We start from the raw sequence: 14,174 nt of genomic DNA on the forward strand, positions 1-14,174 counted from the left end.
TGCTGTATTTCGTGTAAGAATTGACTAAATGAGAATTATTTTACAGGACTTTGCCTTTTAGTGGCATTTGCTTGCCTTGCCTTTAGAGGTCCATAACAATTTATCCCAAAATACAGGGTGTCCCGGTTAATACGGGACAGTTGGCAACCCTACTCATCACTCTGAATTTTCTGTAAATGACTGATAAGGACGATTGCCATAATGGAGAGCTAGATGGACAGAGGGTCAGACTGACTGGCTGTTTGAAAGACTAATTCTAGCTCAAAAATATATGCTGTTGAATCATGTTGGTAGCCGGTAGGAATACAGTTTACAATGTGGTAAACCATACAACAAAGTTTTAGATTGTGGTTTTCAAATTAGTTGCTTGCTTGGAACTGCCGCAGTAAGGTTTTAACATGAACTAAAGAAGGAAGTATTTGGTTACCGAGGAGTGCTCACATTGAGAGAACAAATGGGTAAATTAAAGGGCACTTATAAAATTTTGCAGTTTTAGGCACGCATCTGTTCTGGTCAGGGTTGGTAATTTGAGGGTGTACTGTATAGATCAACAGCTGTATTTTGTCTGAAATATACAAGGAACACTTTGGATTCAGATTTCCAGTGCTATTTGAGGCTTGGTAATGCCTATATCCATCACAATTAATGTATATTATACCAGTAAATATATAACTAAAATGAAGAATAACCAACAATGTTTTAATATGCAGGTTTGATGATGTGGAAATCATTTTGAGTGTTTTGAATGAATTTATTTCTTGATATTTTTTTTGTAAAAACCTTTTATAGTCTTTGTGAAAGGTTAGAGAGACAATCAAAGTTAAACTAAAATACTGTTGTTGTTGTTGTTGTTTTTTTTTTTTTTGCTTTTTATATAACAACTTGAATCTTGAATTTGGCTGGTGATTGCTGGGGAACCAGAAACAATGCGTCTGTGTGGCAAATGAATGAGACCTAGAAGAGCAGAGAAAACCAGTTTAGGCCAAACACAAAGACAATTTGTTTTTGTTGTTGCCATTGGGTACGGCCAGTAATCTTTTTCGAAATAAACATTCTTGAAAGAAGCAGTGTGCTGTTGACAGAAAACTACAATATTCCTATTATTACTCTGTTACTGCTACGTTCCATCATCAGCAACAGAAAAGCGCATGAACATGGATAGTTTGATACCATTTTTTTCAGTCAGACCAATATCAGTACGAGTACTCAACCGTTGAGTAGACACTGATCCTGATACCAAGTACCGATGATGCTTGTACTAGTTTTGATACATACATTTTCACCCCAAATACAGGGTGATTCAAAAAGAACACACCAAAATCACGCAATATTTCGAAAACAAAAAACATTAGAAAATACATGCACACATCTGTTAGACATACCTTCAAATGTTTATTTCATGTTTTACAAGTGCTCAATGTGGCCATCACCGGCAAACCGATATGAGAATTCCTCCCACGTGTGCCTCAGGAAGTCGCAGTCCACCATGTTGATTGCTGATGTTATTCCATCTTTCATGTCATCAATGTTAGCTGGAATTCGTGGAACATAACATAACACAAGAAAGTCACACACAGTGAGGTGTGGACATCTGGCAGTCCAAGCACCGTGAGCGAGGTCTGTAGCACATCTCCCAATTGAACAACAGCAGAAGGATAATGAATCATTGACATCCAAACAAATTTGGATAACTCGTCTATCTATAAGTGATCACAAATTCAATCCATTACATTATCAATTAGATGAAAGATGATGGACATGTTGGACCGCGACATCCCGAGGTGCGTTTGGCAGCAATTCTCAACGGCTTGATGTTGTCCGTGCTGCCAGTGGTGGCCACATTGAGTACTTGTAACACATTAAATAAAAACTTGAATGTACTCGAACAACACGTCTTAAGGCTCGAGTATTCTATTGTTTTTCGTTTTTGAAATATCACGATAATTTTGTCGTATTCTTTTTGAATCACCGTGCAATTAAATAATTTTAAAGAAAGACCTACATTTCTCAATATATATATGTATTTTTTTGAGTGCGTCAAATTAATGGCAATGTTCTATATAACAATAATAATAATAATATAAGTGAGTACCGATACCAGGTATCAGTATCAGTCATCAGGAATCATGTGGCCATTTTAAGATCAGGAAATCGAAATGAGGAAAATAGAAAATTGCCATTAATTTCATGCAATTTTATGGAAAAGTGCTATATTAGCATATATGGATATTTCTTTAAAATTATTTGTCATTGTTTTTTGGAGGGAATTGTATGTATCAAAAGTACTAGCGGTATCGGCACTTGGTATCAGTTCACAACTCGTCATTTGAGTACTTGTACTGGTATTGGTCTGAATAAAGTGGCATTGAACATCCCTAATAATAAGTATAAATTTGATATAATTATTTGCAAGTATCGTGAGACAGTGTGGCTCTTATTTGAGTGGGTCAGATCAGGTTTCCTGGTGAGCACAGTATTGAATATCAATGGCCTGGGTCAGAACCGGATCTTGAAAAATCTACTTGTTCAGGTCTGTAAACTGTATGGTCTCGACACCTGCAAATTAAATGTGCTGGTCGAGGCATGCCTTTTTATTTTGCACATTAAAGTATAACCCGGAAAAGGGTTTAGAACCCAAGTTCATCAACTGTAAAGTTTGATGTGTGTACCACAACTGAAAAGAGCATTTCAAAGCTGTCTAAAGCTATTATTCGCTATCAGCAACCCTCCCGTGAGGAGCTTGGCCTGCAAAAGAACTATTCTGTCGTCCATTTCGTGGGTTGTCACATCCCAACAGTTGACACTGGGTTCTTTCAGCCATGACCAAATTTCTCCTTAACTAAGCAGAAGGTTAATCAAACCTTAACCATGGATGTGGTGAATCTTATTCAAAGGTAAATTATAATGGCTGTCATGACTAATCCATTCCAAAAGGGTGCTAGGGAGTTTAGAATGTTTGGCGCATCTGAAGACATTTGGATATGCACAGGCCCTTCTTACAAAGTGCAGTCAATTAGAAACTATTTGCTACTCAGAATAAAATAAATTATGTGAAGTCTGTTTTGCAACAGAACATATAATCACTCCTCATCCTTCAGTTTGAGTTGAAGCCAATATGATAAAGACACAAAAGTATGTCAAACAAAGCTATATTTTGACTTTTGAATGTTGTTTTGGTAACCTGCATACTTGTCACCTTCAGAAACCTGAGTGGGTAGGTCTGCAGGTGGCCGACCTTTGCTATCCATCTCCTGCGCTTGCTAAATGAGCAGTGCGTTTAGCAGCAGCTAGCGAGAACGTGTGTGCTGGAGGGAAAGAGAGTCTACCAGCATGCGGCTCACGCTGACTGAAAGATAGGCAGGAAGAAAGTAAGAAGCCTGGATAGCTTCAAAATAAGGGCCTCTTTTGATCTGTGTTTTCATTCCTTTCAGTGTTGGTGAAAGGGGAGCCGTTGAACGGTAGAGGAGAGGAACACTTGAAACTGAACGAGGCTCTAAGAAAAACACACAGCATGTTTTAACACAAGTCTGAGGCAAAGGTGACGTGAAGACAAAGAGGGGAGAGGGAAAAAAATGGAGGTGGCGATCCTCTATAAATAATCAAATGTTAGAAAGGGTTTATGAATTGTAAATTGTTGGACAGAGTCTGGATTTCTTATATCCATACCACAGGATTTTTTGGGGGGTTGGGGGGGACATGGTACCGAGCTACCACTTAGGGAGGTACACATACCACTAAGACCACTACCGCTTGTATTCCACTGGAAATAGTATCAATTGCACAGATAACTAAAATAATTCATTATTCATTGCAAAACGTCACAGCTGAAATATAAATGCAGGTAATAATTGATTGACTAATTACTGTAAATCTTTGCAAATGTGTGTCATTAATAATAATTGAATAATTGAGTCTTGAAGCAAGTGATGAGAAATTGTGACCAGCAGTACATCTCAACTAGTTGGTGATATATATAAAGAACAACTCGACATCAGAGAGATTGGAGGTTCAATCAATCAATCAATCAATCAATCAATCAATCAATCAATCAATCAAATCACTTTATTTCACTCTTTAAAATAAAAGAAATGAAAGGGGACAGAAAGAAGTAAAACTTGTTTTGTCTGCCCCTAATCAACACACACAAAAGAGAATCGACACAAAATGAATGACAGCAAGCGGTCAAGACGCTTTTGGTGTTACAGTACTACCAAACAATTAAAAAATAATTCAACTGCATGTCCTTATGATATATATTTTTGCAGTAAATATGCTTTTATACATTTTTAAAAAATACAAATAGATTGAGAAGATTTTGCTTTACAATCCAAATTGTTCCATAGACTGACACCTTGAGTTGAAATACATCGTTCTTTTAGTTTTGTTATGTATTTAGGTTTAGAGAAAATATATATTCCTCTTAATTTATACCCACTTTCCCTTTTTATAAATCTAGTTTGTATATTAACTAGTAGAATTTCACGGTAGGCTTTATACAATATTTTAAGGCGGTTAAACTCCATCAATTCATTAAATTTTAAGATCTTTATTTGTATAAATAATGGATTTGTGTGGTCTCTGAGGTTGAACTACATTCACAAAAACCTTTGTCATGACAACTCCTTTGGGCAAGGCTGCATTTATATTAAGAAAACATAGACAATTTGAAACAGACAGATTCAGTATTCAGTAAAAAATACAAATAAATAAATAAATATCAATGAATTAATGTCCCTTTTTTTAAAAGCTCAAATACCCATCCACTAAACACAGGGATTTATATCAACAGAAATAAGTTTTGCAGTCTTAATGTTGGAAATTCCATCATCCATCCATCCATTTTCTTGACCGCTTATTCCTCACAAGGGTCGCAGGGGGTGCTGGAGCCTATCTCAGCCGGCTTTGGGCAGTAGGCAGGGGGCACCCTGGACTGGTTGCCAGTCAATCGCAGGGAAATTCCATCATATTTAGTACATTTGCAGTTAAAATAAAACACATAAGACTCAAATAATATTTTGGCCTCGTCTTGATTCTTCTTGTTCTTGTGTATATTTTCAGAGTGATCGAAGTCTACACTTTTTATTTTACACCAATATTTTGTACTTTTTGATTTTCAAAGATCCAGAACCAATATTTGTTTTCATGTTTTTTCATGCTCATCATTCATACATACCAAAGAGGTACAGTCAGCAGTTACATTTGAGTTGACCCTAATATCGGAAGCTCATTGCTTTGTTGTACAACTTTCATGGTACATATGTATCCATCCATGACAAAACAGGATGGTCTTAAGACAACACGGGGGCATTGAACGGGAACATGTGACAGGCTGTGGATGCCCAGTGAGATTTTTAAGATCAATCAATTGTTGATGAGAAATCTAATCAGCTTTAGTAAAATGTGTGGTGTATCAGAACTTGGAGAAACATATAGTATGTATTCACTGGCATCTGACACGTGTGTACAACTCTGTGCAATGTGTACGTGAATTGCAGGTTATTTTTTGATACAAACGATTAGTGAATTAATTGTTCACACAAAACTAATTGAAAAAATGAAATAAAATAACGTAAATGCTTTAAAAAAATGAAAGTATATCTTATCTTGATAAAACTATTGTATAATTGTAGCAAAAATGTCTGTTTTTGTCTTTGTCAATGTATATCACACATGAACTTTCAGGGTTCATTTTAAATGTACAGTATTTATTTATTTCGATAATGTATGTCCATACAGAAGAAGGGCGGTCAATTGAGAATTGTAGTTTCCTTTTTTCATTACACAATATTAATTGACTTTTTTAAAACAAAATTCAAAATGAAATAAGAACTATGTAGCTCATGTACAAAAGCGCATAGAAAGAAAGTGTGTGATAATACAGCCGGGATAGTTTTAATAATTGTCGCATGAACTTTTAATATTCCCTATCTACTATTTTAGGCATTTTTTCCACGTTTTTTTTTTTTTTTTTTTTTTGGTTCAATTCCACAGCAGGCCCAATTAGTCTCATTGACATGTTTTCCCTTTTTGCAGCAAGGTGCCAAAGTGTGCAGACATTTTTGCACAAGCGTCTGAAAATAAATGATGACCAGCAACTTGCATGACAGTGTGGATTGCTTTACTCACAGGACGGACCAAGTCATGTTTGCTTTTTAGCAGAGAATGATCCTACCAAGTCAAACAAGTGGCACGTTGCCACGTCACCAGTCCATTCACACACACATGAGGAGGTATTGACACAGTGTGTGGCTAAAACCTCAGCACTAAGGGCCACTCACATTTACAATTGGAACAGAGCGAGCACTGTGAACTCATTACATCAAACTGAGAAACCCATGTGTGTTTAGGGGTTGACCTGACATTATTTACACTGACAGAATAAATATGTCGACAACCATAATGAAATAACCATGTCAACATTGAATTACATCTGCGCTTGCCTTCTCAATTATTTAAGAAAAACGCAAAATCTTTGCCACTTAGTAATTTATGCAACTGGAATGTGAAACAGCGAAATACTGTGTAGAAGTGAATTTTAATATTTTTTAAATTGGATACTCTCCCCAAGACACATTAATGGCGCAATTTTGTTGTGACTTTTGGCTTGTCCCGTCAGATGTGGCCACAACGAGTTACTCGCATGATTTGTTTGGCACGGTTTATACATCAGATGCCCTTCCCGGCGCACCCCACCCATTTTTTATTTTTATTTTTTATTTTTTTTTTATGCTTGGGACCATCCAAAGCTGGGAAATGGAAATTGTGCTATTTGCACAAAAGGCAGAAACATTTATCACGACCACCAGCATTTACAGCTATAATTGTAAAATGCACAGGGTGTTCCAAAATGGTTGACCCCACTTCGTAGGTCCATAATTTTGACAATATTCGTTGAAATGACCTCAAATTTTCACAGCTTGTGTAGAAACATTTCAAGTTTTTGTGTGTAACGTTTGGCATTTCTATCTTTTCAGGTTAAGAAATGCCATTCACTTCAAAAGAAAAGGCATTTTGCGTGTTAGAGTTTGCTCGGACTCAGTCACCGAAGACAGTGCAGCGTGCCTACTTCAGGCACCAACTACAAAACAAATTAGGACTTGGCAGTTGGCACCAAAAATTTCAAGAAAAGGGCGCTTTTTGGCACGAGCTCGAATACCGACTCGACGTGTGCAGAGTCACAGGCGGCGCTCATATTGAACATTTATGATAATCTGTCATGAACCAACAAATATTTGTACTTTTCTTTGTAAATTTAATCAATAAAACTTATGACCTTCAACATAAAGTGTATTTAGTTTCATTAAGATCCATCAAGTAGTTTCCAAGATATGGGCATTTAGTATGGGGGCAACCATTTTGGAACACCCTGTATTATTCCTTGCACATTCGTTACCCAATCAGAATTGTCCTTCATTCTGTCCAGGTTGTTGTACATTGAAGGAGCAGCATGGAGACATCAGCTCCAACTGCCACTGAGAAGAAGGAGTGCAAGGGCCCCGGTTTGGATGGAAGCAGCTTCTCAGAAATTCCAAAGAAGCCCTCTCCCACCTCCAGAGGTACAACATTCTTATTATGCTTTTTGTCTACAACTTGAATGCAACAAAGTTTTTTTAAAGCGGGGTAAGAAAAAAAATCGATTACAGTGGTACCTCTACTTACGAATGTCCCTTCATACGAAAGTTTCAAGTTATGAAACTCCTCAACAGGAAAATATTGCCTCTAGTTAGAAGAAGTTTCAGGAAACGAAAGGTAAAACTACAGTATGGGTCGCTACTTGCAGCTCCCGAAGTTTACTGAACGCAACATACTTACAGCTGCTCTGCCATTGGCTATTACTGGCATCTTCCTGGCATCCCATTGGCTAAGAGGAACCTGTAATGTATGTGACCATAGATACATAATAGAAAGTGTCGACCTGGCATCCCATTGGCTAAGAGTATTTGACCATAGATATAAAATAGAATGTGTCTGTAGAGAATGTGTCTATGTAGCGTCCTTGTCGTTCGCCCCTCGGGCCATGAGGTGTTTGGATAGTTTTACGTAAATATTAACTAACAGCCAACAAATTTGTGGAAAAACTAAAACAATTGGTGATAAATGAAGGCTACGTTGCACAGTAAATTTTTAATTGCGATAAGACGGGCCTTTTTTGGAAAAATGCCTCGCCATCGTACATGAAGTTTCCATCAAGTTTTGGAATATATTGAAAAGAATCACCCAGAAAATGTGTTCAGGATTCGGGCGATCGCTCACTATGATGATGTTTGCCTTGGACATTTTTGAAGGATTGTTTAAAAAAAACAAAAAAAACAAGGGCGCCAGGTGGAGTAGTGGAACCGTCACTTGCCTTCGGTGCCGGATGGCGCAGGTTCACTTATCCGCCTGGGAGATCATGTCCGGCTTACATGATCTAAGCTTGACTGAGTGAGTGAGTGAGTGAGTGAGTGAGTGAGTGAGTGAGTGATATAAAAAAAAACAAATAAGATAAAAACACAAACAAACAAACATCCTTGGATCAATTCTTTACAAAACACCATTCAAAAACACTCCTGAGAGAGAACATGAACCAAAAAGAGGGCAAAAAAACAAAAGGGACAGCAGTTAAAAAGGTAAATGACCATCATTTTTATTCTTTACTCTTATTCTTTGTTTTTTACATTACGCACAACTCTCATTTATTTTGCAATAATCTAATTGTAACATGTATTTCTTAGATGTTTTGATGCATTTTTATGCGTTATAAAACATTTATGTCTGAAATTTGGGAGGCTTGGAACGGATTAGGGCATTTACATGGAAAATGCGTCTACTTACAAAATTTTCTACTTAAGAACTTTCTTCCAGAACCAATTAATTTAGTAAGGTGAGGTACCACACTGTATGTGGAAAACCAGACCGTTTTACTGCATTTCCACACACAAACATATTGTAGAACTCATTTCTGTTTCCTGTAGGATCATGTTCCACTGTGCAATGAGCATAATGTAAAACACGATGACTCGCATAAGCAATTGGGTGATACATGAAACGAGATGGGGGCTGCATCATTTAGAGATGTCAGAGAGGAGATGATGAAAAAATGCTATAATGAGGTCGAAAGACCTTGTTCTCACCTCCCGAGTGTACATTTCATGAATTACTAAAACAGGCTGGCATAGCAGTGGACGACATGTTGTATCCCAGGCCCCAGATAAAGTCAGAGAAAAAGGAAGGGCCTTTGAAATGCAAACAAGATGTCATATAATATTGTGGTATTAGCAATTTTTTTTTTCTTAGTGATGATCTTGGTGGCCTGCCACAAGATTAGCCATGAGCATTAATTGTTTAGGGATGCGGGGTTGAAACTAGGACGTTTCAGTGCACCCTCCCTGGCACCTCCACAAAGAGTCTACAAGTATTTTCAAGTCAGCAAAGAAAATATCTAACTAGCTTGGAGATGAATTATTTATATGTATGACCATTGCACGTCTTGTAGCTCTATAGGGGTTGACATTTCATTACCTTGCACCGCTGAAAAAAGTAATGCTCACTTAACAACTTTTTGGGGATGTGACGTCAAATGTGATGGTGCTTGCTTGGTCAAAGTCACAAAATAAACATAATGAAAAGACGAGAGCTCTTGTTTTCATTAGCGAATATATGACGAAAACTGGGCTTAACGAGGTCGCACGACCTTGTTCATGCCTCTGAGGTACCCGTGTTATAAATTACTAAATGATGCTGGTGGACCCAGCTTGCAGACTTTGAAAACCCTCAGAGAGACACAGAGGCAATCATCTAAGGGTTACTGCAGGAGCAAATCATTCATACCATCATAAAGCTGACTTAAACACTTAAAAACAAAAAGTAGAACATTTGATTGTCCTTAGACACTTGCTCTGCTTTTGTTGTCATTTAGTTTATTTGTTATATGATCCAGTTTTTACGCATTCATGTGCAAAGGAAATAGAGCAAATGTGTATACATCAGGAATCCCTTTTAAGATGACAAACATTCTTCTTAAAGCGGCACTTTTTATTTAGGTTAGTTGTGTTTGGGAATATCAAGTCCAAACAACAGAGACTTCGTTAAAGTCTACAAGTTTAAAAATGAAAGAAATTATCATTTAAAAAACACAAGCAGTATTTGCAACATTATAAAACACACTCAAATCTGTTTTGTTTTTTCATCCGCATTGTTAGTTCTTTAGTTTTAAGAAGGCCTTATTCTCTTTTAACTGTTCTGTGTCTTGGAGCATTAACACATTTTGTACTGTGTATATATATGTGGCCTCTAATGAAGAATGCACATGCTTTGAGTTGCAAGTACAAAAAGTGCAGGTTACTCTGTGAGATAAGAATCAAATTGCTTTTTTAAAGCCTAGTTAATGGTTGTAAATGGGCCCCGCATTTGGTGGGACAGCCTGCATCTTTCTTATAGCTACAGGGCTTGCTTCCACAAGCTTGTCACTTGCAACCTGACTCCAAAGCCCCGGGATTTACAAGCCTGCATTAACCTGAGCCTTAACTATGTCAGTGTAACATGTGTTCAGATAAGGTGCCTGCTTCCAAGACAGTAAAAGATCAAACCCTTTCTAAAGGGAAAACTGTGAGGAAAACATGCCTACATCCATACTGCACAACAAATACAGGATCATGTGTGCTGTGTTCATTACCTATTAGGTCAGTTTCAATTACAGTTTTATAGCCTTATATTCTCTGCACAAGGCCACTACTGATCCACTGGTCGGTCTGTCCGTCTGTCTCAGATTTGACTCACGAAACGAAACGGGTCACTTTTTGGATCACCAGGAAAAGAAAAAAAAAAAGATTAATAGAACTTTGTCAAAGACGATATTGTGCCTTATATTGCACTTAAAGTTGTGTTCCTAATTCAAAACACCCATATTTGACATTTTGAGGGGTTTTTTTTTATGGGCAAAAATGTTTCATAAAATGAATTTTGATATATGAAAGTTCATCTTGTTTTTGTTTTTTATTAAATCAATGAAAAAGACCATTAAACGTGGTGAATGAATTACAAACTAGTCTGAGTCCACATCAATGAAAAAGAAGTATCGTAGGCTACCTAAAGAAAACCAAGCAACAGTTGTCAGACTACCTGCTATTGCCACCCGGGCCACATGTTGCGAGCAACTAGTTACTAACTGGTACCACCAGAGATTTGTCTTTGTGCCCAAACATAGTAAAACATACAATGGCAAGAGTAATTAACTAGAGGTTTCTTAGCGTCCCAAATTAGCAATTGAATAGGATTTTGGGATGGCGCTGTGTTGATGTTGGCAGTAAAAGCCGTGATAAGGCAAACCGAAAGGTCAAGTTGACCTAGCCATCACACAGTTTACAGAAATGGCATTCACAGCAATTACTAATGTGATGTAGCGTTAAAGCATTTTGTAGTATCGGGCCTCGGCATTGTTTTTCATAGCTGTTTTGTATCTGGGGTGGGTAATGATGTGGTGGAACACAACGCACCATGCAGCATCCCATCCTGCTTTTACTTCAACAACATGAACACTGATTAAATATGCTGCTCCTTCTGAGTGTTCAGTAGAACGCAGATGGATGAAGAAGCATATAATGACTGCTGCTCGGAATAGAGTGTGGCTTTCAGATAAAGCGCGGCGTGTTAATCACGGCTATCGTGGCTGCATTTCAGATGCAGCTCAGGCGCCTAACCATGTTTCTCCGGAGGGCGCTCTGGAGCAGGTCACGGCCCCCTTGGCAGAGAAAAATGTCCCCGAGAAAGAAAAAAAAAAAAAACCAATGCCCTCCTCCCCACTCCTTGCTCTATCCAAAGGCCTACTCCAAAGGGACAGCCACTAATCTTCCTGAGAAAGAGAGTTCTGCCTTTCTTTCTATGCTCCTAAATGAGGCTCTTATGCCGCTGTGGTGTTCACAGACTGTGTGAGAGGTAGAGGAATGGGTTTAGGGCTCAGAGGTCAGCGTTATGCAGAGATGACCGCATGCTAGCCAGATCCCTTTTCCCTCTTTTGGTTTTAACTTCTTGGCCCTCAACCTTCGCTGAAAGAAACAACAAATTCCTCTTCTGATGCAGGAGCATTCACAAAAGCAAACAAACAAACATCTTTCAAATGCTCAGGCCACAAAGTTCATTACAGAATTATTTTTTGGTCTATGACAAAATAAAACATACATTTTAAACCAAGGAAATGCTTTATTTATCGACTATTTCTAGAGCACATCCTGCATACACTGCTGTACATTGAGAAGCACCACTCCCTTTGGCTTCATTTTCAACCCATATTTAAAATGTCGCAAAATCAGGTGTCATCTCTAATAACATTTAGTGATAGCTCCTTGTTGTCCTACAGCTGCATTTAAAAAAAAAAAAAACTAACACGAGAATGATTCATCTCGTTGAGCCATACTGTATAATAGCAAACCTTAGTTGGTGAAGTCAGTTTCTGCCTCTATTTGTTGGTTGTCTGCTCATGTATAGACCCCTTCAGTTTGTAAACTATGCGACACAATTTAAAGGTCGGGGCTTAGCTGGAGGCAAGAACACCTCAGTGGCATGTGGTTCTAACACCGGTCAGCATATTTTCACAGAATGTTTACGTCGGAATGGACGCAGAAAACGGCCATTTGAGTTAGTATGTGAGTAAACTGACTCCCCATGACCGTGAATGTTACTTTAAAAAGTTAACTCTGACTGATGGGACGATATTTACTGACCCCTACGCACTCACACACTGGATAGACGATTTAACGGAACAACCCACCGTGCAATGGCCGGACAGTGAAATCTACCTTATAGAAAAACTGAGCGTTTATAGATAAACTGAAGGCCTATAAATCATTAGATGTCTACAACAACGTCTTGAATGGACATGTTCAAAATTTAGAATATAACAACTTGTCGTGCGGTCGCAAGTGCTAACAAGTCAACGACAGGGACAGAAGACGAGGATATACGAGGCATGTACCTCTCCTACAAAAATTTTACAAGAAGTTATCAGAACCATTGTGGGGGCTTTCGCCTCGACAAAACTTAAACATACAGGTAAGGTTTGGTTAGCTCGCAGTTAGCATTCGCGCATGTAGCATGTAAACACAGACTTTTTGTAAGTCCGTGCATGTAAAAATAGTCACATAAATAATGACTAATGTCAATCACAACTAAGTCTAGCCCATATCATTGTCCAGGCTGAATCTGATAGTTAAATCTTACCTGATATGAAGTGTGTGCTGCAAACACGAGCATTGTTGATGATAGTGTCAGTCCAGTCCTTTCGCCTAATCACGTTTAACCACAGCCGTCTGCGATTACTTGACTGGCAGAGGCTGGGATGCGATAGAATTTCAAGTTTTTGTTGGTGCTTTTACGGTTCTGGCAACCAAAAACACAACAAGACGACATTTTCTACAGACAACCAGCGTTGTTTACTTCTAGCTGCACTTCTGTTGCCTCCAGTGGCAAGTTGTTTTTGCCTCCAGTAAACAATGTGACGTCATCGTGACGTAGGCCATGAAGGGGTCTATAGAATGACTGTTGTTAAATAAATTGATTATTTGAATGAACATTCTGGACTTGCAATTTACTAGCTCCCTTTTCCCCAAAATCCCCCAAAAGTATTCAAACTTTTATGATAAAGCAAAATATAATGTCAGATAGCTTAAAATGAACATCTTGGAGTCTGTATTTCTTTTGGTCATGTACTGAACAAGTTGGTTCATAGTAATGCTTAGAATCTACCAAAATATGTGCCAGCCCTGGTCAATAGTCAAATCAAGTTGTGTACCAAATGATTGTAGGGCCTAAAGACATCATGTTATATCTGGTGCCATTTTACAAGCAGTGGGAGAGAAAAGCAGTGGTAAAGCAATATATGGATGCTTGAGGGGATTAAGCAACACCCCATCAAGCAGCTTTTTCCTCCCCATCCCTTGAGTCTCACAGTTTTCTTTGGTGTCTGCTTCCCCTTTTTTCACGTTCTTTCCCAGTATGTGAAGTATAATCAATGTCCCTGCTTCTAAGACACTTCCTGCCTGTTTTGTTTGTAGAGCTGAGGGGAATTAGCGCAATAAGGTGCACAGCTTTTTTCCCCCCTCCTCTTAGGTGTCACGTCAGACCAACAATGTATTTGATAGGAACATGTGAAAGTTGTTGTTTTTTTCCTTCTTTTTCATATGAATTTATGTGTAATGAGC

The 14,174-nt window shown here is 38.1% G+C and overlaps 1 protein-coding gene across 1 annotated transcript in view; it reads left to right on the plus strand.

Moving 5' to 3' along the window:
• gli2a (GLI family zinc finger 2a) overlaps positions 1 to 14,174 on the plus strand; it is a 93,843-nt gene that overhangs the window by 14,387 nt on the left and 65,282 nt on the right. The window contains exon 2 of the mRNA XM_077536227.1: positions 7,424 to 7,556. Coding sequence (XP_077392353.1) covers positions 7,448 to 7,556 — 109 coding nt within the window. The 5' untranslated portion in view covers positions 7,424 to 7,447. The remainder of the gene's footprint in view (positions 1 to 7,423; positions 7,557 to 14,174) is intronic.

The sequence above is a fragment of the Festucalex cinctus genome, chromosome 11 (genome assembly GCF_051991245.1).
Source record: "Festucalex cinctus isolate MCC-2025b chromosome 11, RoL_Fcin_1.0, whole genome shotgun sequence".
Lineage (NCBI taxonomy): Eukaryota > Metazoa > Chordata > Actinopteri > Syngnathiformes > Syngnathidae > Festucalex > Festucalex cinctus.